We start from the raw sequence: 13,167 nt of genomic DNA, 5'->3' as shown, positions 1-13,167 counted from the left end.
CTGTTGAAAATTATGAAACCGTTTATGGAAGTCTTGTGTAATGGCTTATATGTTGTACTACATTTTCCCAGTGCTAAGATTCATGCTACAGCTGATCATCTTTAACAGAGATGTTGTGGTTTCTCTTAGGACAGAGGCTTCTATCAGTCTCCTGGACTGACAGTAAAAGAATGTGGAAAACAATCTTTCAGTATTAATCTGCATATTAGTAGGTTGGCTTAATAGAATCTCTCAATCATCTCATGTGATGTATATTGGAGAGAGCAAAAATTAATGTACCTTTATATTCCAATGTACTACACTTAACAGGTAACATATTATCCCATGTCTCTATTCTGTATATCATGTATAATTCCTTAAGTCTATTAACTATGTAAACTGTGTAGTGATACATGTATATGAAAAAAGCTTAAAGTTCATTCTTAGAATGTTTTGTCTTCAAGATGTAACGAAAATTGCTGTGAAATAAATACACATAGACTAATCTTCCAGATAGGGAAACTGAGGCAGAGAAGTGAGTGGTTTATCCATGGCCAAAGAGACTCATCTAAACCAAGATGAAAATGCAGGATTTCTGGACTAATTCTAGCGGACAGACAATTGCTTCACATCTAGATTACTATTACTATTGCAAGATTTAATTCTTTGTTCGTGATTTTTCTTAGCCTCAGCAATGTTTGTGACTAATTTAAAATAGTTCATCACACTGACTTGGGATACGAAAAATCCTGTATTAAGTAAGTTTGAAAATGTCAACACCACGCTAGTTTGTTTTGAGATCAGACAGTACAAAAGTGAATGAAAAGAAAATTATGTAGATAATCTAAGCACAAAACATTAGCCTTGTCTCAGTGTTTTACATACAAATAAATTGGTTAGTCTCTAAGGTGCCACAAGTACTCCTTTTCTTTTTGCGAATACAGACTAACACGGCTGTTACTCTGAAACCTGTTTTACATACAGTTGTCTCAACAATTTCTCTGTCAGAAGTATATCTGATCAATCTCCTAATATTGGAGAAATGAATAATTTTGAGTCCTAAATAGACACTGTCTGGTCAGCATGCCTAAAATTGTCTTAGTATGACATAGATTCTATCAAAGCTTTACCTTGAAAAGTTCTTCATTTAGTAGCTCATAAAGAGGAAACATTGTTCACTCAAAAAAAAAAAAATCTGAGAACCATATGACTGTCAGACAATGCATATGCCCTAGTTTTTTATTATATTTCACAGTAAGTCAAAATCTCTGGGGTTTGGGGTTTAATTTTGTTTTTCTGAGCAGCAACATCTGTTTTTTTGTTCTGTCCCCCCTCCCCTCCCCAAAAAATAATACATGAATCTGTACATCCATATGGGATTACTGTCAAGGAAGGTCAATTCTTGGGCCTACCATCCTTGACCGAGTCTACATGGAAATCCTGCTTCTCCCCAGTTGATAGAAACTTATAGCCCTCATTTGGATAGTATTAAGGTCTGCACATCCCAGTGCTGATAGATACACATTAGCCCATCCCTCATGTGATTGTATGTCAAGTATAGCTTTTAGCGACTGTAAGGGTCACATTCTGCTCATTAGCCTATGCAATCCCATTGACCCCAGTGAGGGCTGAAGATATACTATCAAAAAGGGTTACGATAAAGGGTTGTGATTCTAGATTGATTTAATGTGAATTTTTCTTTTTACATTAACCCGAGAAGATTTTCTAGAGTGGCACATAATCTTAAATCTGTATTGGTATAATGATGTGGTGCTTACAGTAATCTTGAAGGAGTCAAAGTGAGACTACTGCATGAATGACTGACACTATCTTTATTTAATCTATGGTATCATGTAACAATGACTGACTTGGGTACTAGAATTTGTCTGAATTTCTTATTCTAACAGTCAGCAGAGTACATCTTAAAGCTAGCATTCACCTGGGAGTATTAGCAAAATAGGTGTATGGCTACATTTCACTACTTGAAATGCATGTTTGTTTTTTAAACTGACCTAAAATACAGCAGTACAAAACCACCATGAATATTGGAAAACTGGCCATGGTAATCCCATTTCTAACTGTTGTGACTGGAAATCCATTTGTGACAGGTTCAGTCACAGAGACCCCCTTGGGACTGTCACCTGATGTGCTGGAATAACAGTTTTCCCTTCCAGCTTGGGACTCCAGAAACCTGCCTGGTTGAGCCAGATCCGCTAGGCTGCTGCAACACAGACCCAGGTCTGGTCCATGGCCCCAAAACTGAAGACTTTAACCAAAAACTGCTCAACAGGTCACCTATCTCCAGCACCCAGACACCCCGCTCCCAGTGGGATCCAACCCCCATATAAGTCCATTTTACTCTGCATAAAGCTTATACAGGAGAAACTCCTAAATTGTTCAACCTCTATATCACTGATAAAAAGAGAGATGCACAGCTGTTTACTCCCCCAACTATTAATCACTTACTCTAGGTTCATTAATAAGTGATTTTATTAAGAATAAAAAGTAAGATTTAAGTGGTTTCAAGTAAGAACAAACACAATAAATCACCAAGCAAAATAAAGGAAGAACACTTAAGTCTAAGCCTAATACATTAAGAAACTGATTACAGGTAACATCTCTCCCTCAGATGTTCCAATAAGCTTCTTTCACAAACTAAACTCAGTCTTAGTCTGGGCCCAATCCTTTCCCATGGTTCAGTCCTTGTTAGCAGATATCTTAGGAGGGTTTTTCTCATGACTGGCAGCCCATGAGTGGTAGACCACTTTGTTCTGTTCCACTCCCTTTTATAGCTTTGGCCCAAACCGGGCATCTTTTGTGTCTCTGGGTCCCCACCCTGCCTTCTAAATGGAAAAGTACCAGATTTAAAATGGATTCCAGTATCATGTGACATGGTCACATGGCCTGTGAGACCCCAGCCTCCATTCTTCCTGGGCTGGCTCACACATACATAGGAAGGCTTGCAGGCAAATAAACCATTTACAACCAATTGTCCTAGTCAATAGGAGCCATCAAGATTCTAAACCACCATTAATGGCCCACACTTTGCATAGTTACAATAAGAACTCAGAGTTATACTTCATATTTCTAGCTTCAGACACAAGAATGATACATGCATACAAATAGGATGAACACAGTCGATTATAAGCTTTGTAATGATACCTTACAAGAGACCTTTTGAATAAAGCATATTCCAGTTACATTATATTCACATTCAAAGCATATTTTCATAAAGCATATGGAGTACATCACACCATTTTACACAAAAAATGGCAGTTTGAATCAGTGAAAGTCTTTGCTGCACAGATGGAGAGTTAAACCTAAAATGAAGGTTAGAGAAACTACTTTTTTATGAGGATAGAATTCCAACATCTTGATTTTGAGAAATTTCTTGTATCTAGGAGGAGAAATGTCAAACTCTGCTTCTTCAGGTAAAGAAAGTTTCATTAATGTGTTTACACATCCCAAAACTGATAGCTTTGTAAAGATATTAAAGGCCATCTTGGTGTTTTTTTTATTCATCAGAATCCAGGTTAAATTTACTTAGCTCACAAGTCTGGCAATTAGCAAAATCTTTAGTTATGAAAAGTCCTCTTGGGATGTGTGAAAAATGAAGAGCCCAGTCCTGCTCCAAATGTAGTAAATGACAATGCTCTTAATGACTTTAATGGCCGTAAGATCAAACCCCTAGTAATATGCTTTGCCCCGGTGCAGTAAAGTACAATTTACATCATCTATTTAGCCCAAGCCTGCAAAATTCTGAGTGCCCTTTGTGAAATGCCAAGGAACCCTAACTATAATGGTGAAGTCATGGAAGTTCAGGGGTCTAGGCACCTCACGGGATCAGGCTCTTATTTTGGACAGCAGATATCAATTATATGCCCAGAAAGATGTTTGACAATGTTTGGTATTTTTCCTTGATAGTCTTAAGTGGTTTCTGATAATCTAAACAGATGTTATGACTGTGTATTTTGGAAAGTGAAGTGGTAAGTGCTTGTCACACTCTTACATAGCTGTTCTGAGTTTTGTTTTTTCACACAGTCCACCTCAATCTTAATCCTCAATTCTGCATTTATCTGCCTGAATACTTCACTGTAGTGAAGGAGTCTATTCTGGTCGTTTGGAGCAGGGATATGTAGCAGCCTAGCTGGATTTGTTTTTTCCAGTTATTTAATGTTTTTTTTGTTGATCTCCCATTTTTTACCATTTTTCTATCTGGGTGGGGTTGTTTCTTTCACTGATCGGAAGTCTAATGTTGAGTCCCAGGAATTACATGAAATGAAAACATAATCCACTGTTTGGATTTTTTTGGTTTTGTTTGTTTGTTTTTTAGTCTCCAGTGTGTTGCAGTACAGAGAAAATTTGGTTGTGATGTTACCGGAAGTCCAGTGCTCACTTCTACATTGATTATAAGGGGAACTGACCCAGTTGTGCTCTGCATACCCTATTGCAGGACTTCATGTGCACATCTGTTAGCAGAGCTGTAAATAAAGGGAGTGACATAGATAAAGCTTGTACATAATATGAATATTGAGAGCAATTTTATGAACTCTGTAGGTGACTGGGTCAGGGTAAGTTACTGTATACAAAATTTCCCAAGTGACTGTATTAATATTTACATTGGGAGTAGTGGAATGTTTACTACATGTCTATAATGCTTGATTTCAATGAGGGCTGTGCATAAATGTTATTGACTGACTTCCCAAATAAGAACACTCAAACACACTTGGAAGACAATGGGGCAGGCTGTTGCCTTCAAGGCTCCTGCCTCCAACCTGTGGCAAACCTTGTTCTGCTAAAGGTAGGAATTAGTAAATCAAAGGTCTGCAAACCATTTAAAAAGTGGTTTGATTATAGCAAAGGGGGTTGAGTTGCCAGGAGCTGATAGGGAGACAAGCTGACATAGCTCTGCAGAACAGACCTACCAGAGTTCCCAAGTAGAGGATAGTTACATACTTGGTAAGCTAGACATGCATATAGTCTGTTTTTTTTTAAAATATGGCTTCTCTGAAAATGCTTTTGCAGTAAATAAATATTTGCTTTCATGAGGCTATTTGGTAACTGATTATCACTGTCATTGCCTCATAGGGAACAGAAGTGAGACCTGCTGAGGTAAATCACAGTTGATACATAGCATATTGTGAGCCAGGGCCTCATGAGAGATGATGGCTAGAGGCCTGAGACCTAGAGAGGGTGTGTTCATACTGAGAGGTTTCAGAGTAGCAGCTGTGTTAGTCTGTATCCGCAAAAAGAACAGGAGTACTTGTGGCACCTTAGAGACTAACAAATTTATTTGAGCATAAGCTTTCATGGGTTACAGCCGACTTCATCAGATGCATAGAATGGAACCTATAATAAGAAGATAGATAGATATGCATACAGAGAACATGAAAAGGTGGAAGTAGCCATACCAACTGTAAGAGACTAATTAAGCTGAGCTATTGTCAACAGGAGAAAAAAACTTTTGTAGTGATAATCAAGATGGCCCATTTAGACAGTTGACTAGAAGGTGTGAGGATACTTAACATGGGGAAATAGATTCAATAGTGTAATGACCCATACTTATACTGAGAGGGATCAGAAGTGCATTTAGCCTGGTAGCTGACACAGGGTTTCTGTGACGGTTTTGTCCTAACAGGTGTAACAGTAGAATGAGTAGGATTACACTGTAAAAGGGTTTAATGGAGTGTTGAGTGGTTTCTTCATGGTATAGAGGCCCACATGCTTGGAGTGCTTTTCTAATTTTGAACAACCCTATATCTCTTATGAGGCCCAGGTATGTATAACCGAGAATGTATTTGATTTCCATGTCTCAGGCATTCATTTAGTCTGGTGAGTTTTGTCTTTTCTTTCAAATACTGAGACTTTTGTTTGCTAGAGGGGAAAAAAAATCAATGAGCATTTAATTGTCAAGTGCAAATCCGAGGTTCGGGGCTGGTTCCAATACGGCAGGTTAACCACTGTTGATTGTGTTGAAAAAAGTTAGCTGGCCTTCCTTTCTTTCCCCTCTATTTGCATATTTATTTCTATCCTACATTTGACAGATTAGTATATGGATTTCATGTCCTGTTTTTTCCACCAATACTATTTTCTAATCATTGTAAGACTTAATACTAGGTGCCAGACTGAGTTAAATGATTCTTTGGGGTGTGAGTGAGTGGGACGGGACTACAAAGCAGGCAAATGCTACCTTGTTCAGTTTCTTCTCTGAGTATCTGTAGGATAAAGATGTTGTTTATATCTTTAAGAGGAGTCCAGTCTGACTTTAAGGGACAACTTTGTTGATCAAGCCATGTATTTTAAAAGATATTACAAAAGAATTTGCAGTTACTGTAGTTAACATAGATGTCTATTAGTGTGGGTTGAGGGCTTCCGTTTTTCAGTGTGACTACCTCACAAAGTATCTGAGTTGATTTTAAAATAGGCCTTCCTAAAAGCAGTCATTGCTGTTTCAGGATTTTGTTTGATATAATATCTGGGCCACATTATTTCTTGACTTTGAGGACAGTGGTGGCCTCATGTGGGGAAAACGTGCAATGCAAAGAAATAGAAAAACTGCAGCCAGTATATGCAGACGTTTTCCGAACAAGCTCAGGGTCATGAATAGCTCAAATAAAGGGTTTCAGAGTAACAGCCGTGTTAGTGTATTCGCAAAAAGAAAAGGAGTACTTGTGGCACCTTAGAGACTAACCAATTTATTTGAGCATGAGCTTTCGTGAGCTACAGCTCACTTCATTGGATGCATGCCGTGGAAACTGCAGCAGACTTTATTTATACACAGAGAATATGAAAAAATACCTCCTCCCACCCCACTGTCCTGCTGGTAATAGCTTATCTAAAGTGATCGTCAGGTGGGCCATTTCCAGCACAAATCCAGGTTTTCTCACCCTCCACCCCCCCACACAAATTCACTCTCCTGCTGGTGATAGCCCATCCAAAGTGACAACTCTTTACACAATGTGCATGATAATAAAGTTGGGCCATTTTCTGCACAAATCCAGGTTCTCTCACCCCCCTCCCAAAAACCACACACACAAACTCACTATCCTGCTGGTAATAGCTCATCCAAAGTGACCATTCTCCCTACAATGTGCATAATTAAGGTGGGCCATTTCCAGCACAAATCCAGGTTTTCTCACATCCCCCCCACCCCCATACACACACAAACTCACTCTCCTGCTGGTAATAGCTCATCCAAACTGACCACTCTCCAAGTTTAAATCCAAGTTAAACCAGAACATCGGGGGGGGGGGGTAGGAAAAAACAAGAGGAAATAGGCTACCTTGCATAATGACTTAGCCACTCCCAGTCTCTATTTAAGCCTAAATTAATAGTATCCAATTTGCAAATGAATTCCAATTCAGCAGTTTCTCCCTGGAGTCTGGATTTGAAGATTTTTTGTTTTAAGATAGCGACCTTCATGTCTGTGATTGCGTGACCAGAGAGATTGAAGTGTTCTCCGACTGGTTTATGAATGTTATAATTCTTGACATCTGATTTGTGTCCATTTATTCTTTTACGTAGAGACTGTCCAGTTTGACCAATGTACATGGCAGAGGGGCATTGCTGGCACATGATGGCATATATCACATTGGTGGATGTGCAGGTATACGAGCCTCTGATAGTGTGGCGGCTGTTATTAGGCCCTGTGATGGTTTCCCCTGAATAGATATGTGGGCACAATTGGCAACGGGCTTTGTTGCAAGGATAAGTTCCTGGGTTAGTGGTTCTGTTGTGTGGTATGTGGTTGTTGGTGAGTATTTGCTTCAGGTTGCGGGGCTGTCTGTAGGCAAGGACTGGCCTGTCTCCCAAGATTTGTGAGAGTGTTGGGTCATCCTTTAGGATAGGTTGTAGATCCTTAATAATGCGTTGGAGGGGTTTTAGTTGGGGGCTGAAGGTGACGGCTAGTGGTGTTCTGTTATTTTCTTTGTTAGGCTTTCACCCTGACCACACCACACGATCCATCGTCTACAGCCAAGCTCTGCGATACAACCGCATTTGCTCCAACCCCTCAGACAGAGACAAACACCTACAAGATCTCTGTCAAGCTTCCTTACAACTACAATACCCACCTGCTGAAGTAAAGAAACAGATTGATAGAGCCAGAAGAGTTCCCAGAAGTTACCTACTACAGGACAGGCCTCTGCCCCCGCTTCCCCTGTCCCCTTCTCTTCCCTATCCCATGCCCCCTCCCCACCGCTCCATCTCCTCCCGACCCCCTTCTTCCCCAATGCCTCTTTCCCCCTAGCCCCAGCCTGCCCCTGCCCTTTCCCACCATAGGCACTCACTGTTGTACAGAAAACAGGATGGCTCCCAGCACACAGAAGGGGAGCTCAACCAGCACTAGGACTCAGAAAGTGGCATCTTCTGAGCAGCACCCTCTTTTTTCAGTTGGGCAGCTCTGCGCTTGCAGAAAGCGGGGGAGGCAGTGGCGTGTGACTCCGTGTGCCCCCATGCCTCGCCTCTGTTTGCGGGCACTGCCCCCCAAACTAAACCCATGGGTATGCTCAGCTGCCACTCCCCTCACTTTGCTTTTCGGTCACTTTTGAAAGGAAAGAAATGAAATCTGCAGGGGATCTGTTTTCACTCCCCCAGGAGTACCCCACACAGATCCTCCAGAGACCCACTCTCCCACGCCCTTCCTGCCCCCAGCCACACTCACCGGCCTGCTGGCGCCATGGTAAACCCGGTACTGATTAGTGTTAAAGTACTCCAGGAAGAATATTTATTTGTCTAGTGCTCTGCTGTGGATGAAACCTTACAGATAGTAAGATACTGTCACTAACCTGAGGGGCTTATAATCAAGAAGATTACAAAAATATTCCATAGGGTTCGGAGTATATCAGTGGTAGGGATAATTATACTCTGGGAGTGTAATTTTCTGGGGTAGAGAGGACAAGGTTTTTTTTCTGTACATTCATTTGAAAATCAGTTACACTTGCTGGAATCCTGCACCACTGCAGAGACAGGTTTTAATTATTCAGTTGCACTCCTTATGAGACAAGTGGCACAGCTCCTGTTTCACTGTTAAGTTCAGAGGCTAGCTTGTCTGAAGGTTGGCACGTACTCTATCCCTGTCTCTGAGCAGAACTCCCAGTGATATCCGGGAAATTCTGCAGAAATACTGAATGGAGAATAAGGGCCACTAGTGCCAAATCTTGCAAAGAACTGAGTACCCTCAGCCCTGCTGGCATCACTGGGAGTTGGATATTGAGGCCCAAATCAGGCCCATAATCCACTCCCTGAGGGTAGTAGTGGAGTGGATATTGAGTCTGAAACCCAAGAATGATAGTTACTTTGAGATCTGCTGGGCTTCATGAATGCAATAAGTCTCCGTACTGATTTTTTGTATGGTTCCCTCTTGCTCCCAACTGTATTTAGCAATGCTATATGTGTAGCCTGACCCAAAGTTGGGAATATATCATTGTAAACTTGAGGATTAACAGGTTCTTGTCCCAAGATCAGGCCCAGTAAGATTATTGCAAAATCATCATATAATTTGGGAACCCCGATGTGAACAGGTGCAACACTCACACCATAGGAACTCTCTCTCTCTCGATAGATATAGATAGATAGATACAAATATGATTTCTTAATAATTTAGCAAAGTTATACACACACTTAAACTCAACAAGGCAGATAGAGATAATACAGAAAGTACATTTGGGCATCCATACTTACACCCTTATCTTTCTTAACCTACTTAACCATTATCTTACATACTTAACCCTTATCTTTCTCTTCACCATCCTTGTCCTCATCTTCCCCGGTGGCCATCATTCTGGGCCATACCAAGGTCTACATCTCTCCACCCTTCTGCTGTCCCTGGGACGTTACTTTTATAGTAGGTTACACTGATGCTGCCTTGTCCAATGCATATTCAATAGAGGTCCTTATTTGTATTTCCACCCCCTAAGGTGTCCGTTTGCTATAGGTTAGTATATGTATGATGTTCCATATTAGCATACACGTCAATTTGTTGTCATGTTAGCTTTGCGGTCGGACATTCTGTCTGGAACTTTCTGTATGTTGGTGTGGGTGGCTGATGTCGGTATTCTGGACAAAATTCCCCCTCTTGCATGCTACTTTCAGTTTCCTATAACTTATGAGTTACTTAAATTTATCTATACCAAAGGTTATAGGCCTCAAGCCTCATGCTATCTACTAAAGCCAAATCTTACAGAATAAAAGCCTGTAGGTTCCTTGCATTACTACTAAATATAATAAAGCAGAATAACAAAACAATGAATATTAATACAGGTAAGCTGGCCCACTGGGCTACATATGGTAACAAGGGCGGCCAATGAAATTCTATGTTCTCTAGTACACCAGACTTTTGGCATAGACAAAGCCTAAATCATTTTTTATTAATCCTCTACTGTGCCTGTAACGTTGTCCTCAATGGTGCTTTGGCCACCACTGTGATGGCACATGCTCTGAGACTAACCATGTTTGTCCATCACTACATCAATATGTTCCAGTGGACTAACAGTGTTGATAGGAAGAACTAGTATAGCAGCTATGTTGGTTCAACTAGTCCTCCCAGTGGAATCCCACAAAACTGTTAGCTACCCTTCAGGCACTACTTTATAACTTAAAAATGCTTGGTTACCTGTCAAGTTGGCTGCATACAGGCCTGAGACAATTGTGGCTGCTCAGCTCTGCCTCCTCCTAACACTGTTCATGATGAATCTAATCTGAGTGCTGCCCAAGTATCAGGCTGAAGTCAGCTGCCCTGTGCAGCTGTCTCATCCTTCCGTGACACCTCAACCCAAAAATCAATAAAACAAATAAGCATAAATAAAACACAGCTTGGACATCTACCTTTTAAAAAACATTAAAAATCTCTTCTCCTTTGAGAGTGCACCAGAAAAAGCCAGGACACAAATCAATGGCTGATAAGTAAAGAAGACACTCACTTCATGCACTCACTTCACTGGGGATTGCTGTAGCTGTCTAGGTCCACTGCCCCAGCAGTGTCTCATTTCTGAAATCTGAAAGAGAACACAACAACATTGTCATCAAACCTGGCATAAAGTAACTTAAATTTACCCTGCCTTCCCACTTTCCTCCTGAGAAGCGGTACATCCCCTGCTGCTCTACTGCATTATGTGGTGAAGGAGACAGCGACACTCCACTAGTTGATGGAGCAATATCACCTGGAATCAGAGTATTCCAGTCTTTTTCCTAAAGAGAAACATTGGAGAAAGAAACCACTAGTATAGCAACAAAATAAAACACAACCTTCTCCACAAATAAAATAAAACTCAATTATTTTGGTGGAAAGAAATGAATTAAATCAAGCACTACACTTCAAAAACCAAGACCAAAAGTTGTCAGTGCTTACAGTGATATACACTGGACCTCATGGCCCACAGGCAATCTAGCAAGTGGTCCAGAGGGAGCTGATGAGTCTTTTCCATGGCATCTACTCTGCTGCATGCTTGTGCTTGCATAGTCGCTGATCCTGGTGACACACATGTACTGTTGTTGATTTTTTTCAGGAAAGAACTGACACATTCAGTGTAACAAACAATGGTCAAGAAGTCTAAATAGACAGTGGATATAATGTACTTGTTCAAAGGAGCTGTGCTGGGCTAAGACACAACAACCTATACACCCAACTGTGCTTCCATATGTGGATGTGGTGCATTGTGCATCTGGAACAAAATGGCTAGTGTGGATGCTCTACATAACTGCTGTTTGCAGTGGTTCAGTTAGTGTAGATGCCTGTTCCAGATACACTCTAGTGTTACCTTTCTGATTCACATGCATAATGGTGGTGGTGAAGAGTTTGCTCATGTTGTGGTAGTTTAGATTTTGTGCCCTTTTTTTTTTTCTTGACTTGTGTAACTTTCCCCTTAGTCTCACTTTGTGAAAAACTCCTGGAGGGCTAGAGCAGGTGGATCCTAGGTGTTATGACTCAGACTCCTGGCTTCCTTGAACAGTATTATGCTTTTATCTCAACAAAATGTGTTTTATCCTTGGCTTAGTGGCTGGGTTGTAGTAATTTGCACACCGTTATCTTGATGCAATGAATTATTTTAATTAGAATACTTCCTTTAACACAATTTTATGCATGGGAGGTGCACTTGTCCTGAGATGCAAATACCTTTTATATACTACCTGGGAAGGGGGTGTGGAAGAAAAAATAATCATGCTGACTTGTAGTAAATAAACTTGTTACCCCAAATACTGCTGGCAAGTGTAAATTCCACTTCCTGACCCAGTGGGGATGCGCTCCTAAAGGAAGATCAGGTATTTTTGCCATCACACCCCTTAGGGATAGTGCTATGGCAACAGTCCTGAAGTGTGGTTGGAACATTGCAGGTGGAGGCTGCCTAGGCCATTACCCAAGCCAAGGTTGTTAAAAGCCCTCTGTTGGATGGGTGGGTTGCAGGTGCATTGTCATTACAACCCCCCTTCCAAAGGAGGACATTCTACCACAAAAGGCCCTGGATCATGTTGGCAGAAACTGGTGAAAACTAAACTGAATCTAGCCCATTATGTGAAATTTTGGCCCTTGTACTTTTGCCCCAGTTCCAAAATCCTGTAGACATGCTTTTTGTGTATAGGCACCATTATTTTAGCACCTTTTAAAGGAAAACTGTTAGAAAATGTACGTGCAATACTGCAATGCATGCAAGCTAAAGAATAACTTTACTTTTTGCTTCCTCTTCTATTCCCTTCCCCTTGTCTATCCAGGATCTACTGGAAACATGAACCTTCTTAAGTGCTATGCCAACCAAATCACTGCTTCCATAGTTGGTGTTCCTCACTTTTGGGATGGCCTACGAATTCAACCGCAGGCTCAAATGTGTGTGGGTGGTTGTGGGGGGGGACTGGATTCCACTCCACATCAACTTTTCATTTATGAGCTTGGAAATTGATTTGGAATCTAGGTTACATGGACTTATTCTCTGCTTATTTTATTTCAGTAGATTTTAACTCACTATTGTTAAAATTATATCTAATTTTCTTTGAGTTAGGCACCTGTGTCATCAGTGTGGTTATGTAAATTCTGTTGTTTTGATTCAGCTAATCATGGTAATACTGTGTTTTAAAAATACACTTAGAGGAAAGGGGCCTGTTATCACTTCACTTAATGATACCACATTGGTATTATTCTTTCTAACCTTCTAATTAATCAGGATATTCTACTTTGTTGTAGTTTGAGATTATTATTAT

At 40.7% G+C, this 13,167-nt stretch overlaps 1 protein-coding gene across 1 annotated transcript in view; it reads right to left on the bottom strand.

Annotated features, from left to right (window-relative positions):
• The window catches only part of LOC140914480 (uncharacterized), a 76,914-nt gene extending 65,940 nt beyond the window's left edge, over window positions 1–10,974 (bottom strand). The window contains exon 1 of the mRNA XM_073352393.1: window positions 10,899–10,974. Within this exon, the coding sequence (XP_073208494.1) occupies window position 10,899 (1 nt within the window). The 5' untranslated portion in view covers window positions 10,900–10,974. The remainder of the gene's footprint in view (window positions 1–10,898) is intronic.
• Window positions 10,975–13,167: the final 2,193 nt, after the last annotated feature.

This window comes from Lepidochelys kempii, chromosome 7 (assembly GCF_965140265.1).
Source record: "Lepidochelys kempii isolate rLepKem1 chromosome 7, rLepKem1.hap2, whole genome shotgun sequence".
NCBI lineage: Eukaryota > Metazoa > Chordata > Testudines > Cheloniidae > Lepidochelys > Lepidochelys kempii.
This window is presented reverse-complemented; position numbering and strand designations above follow the sequence as displayed.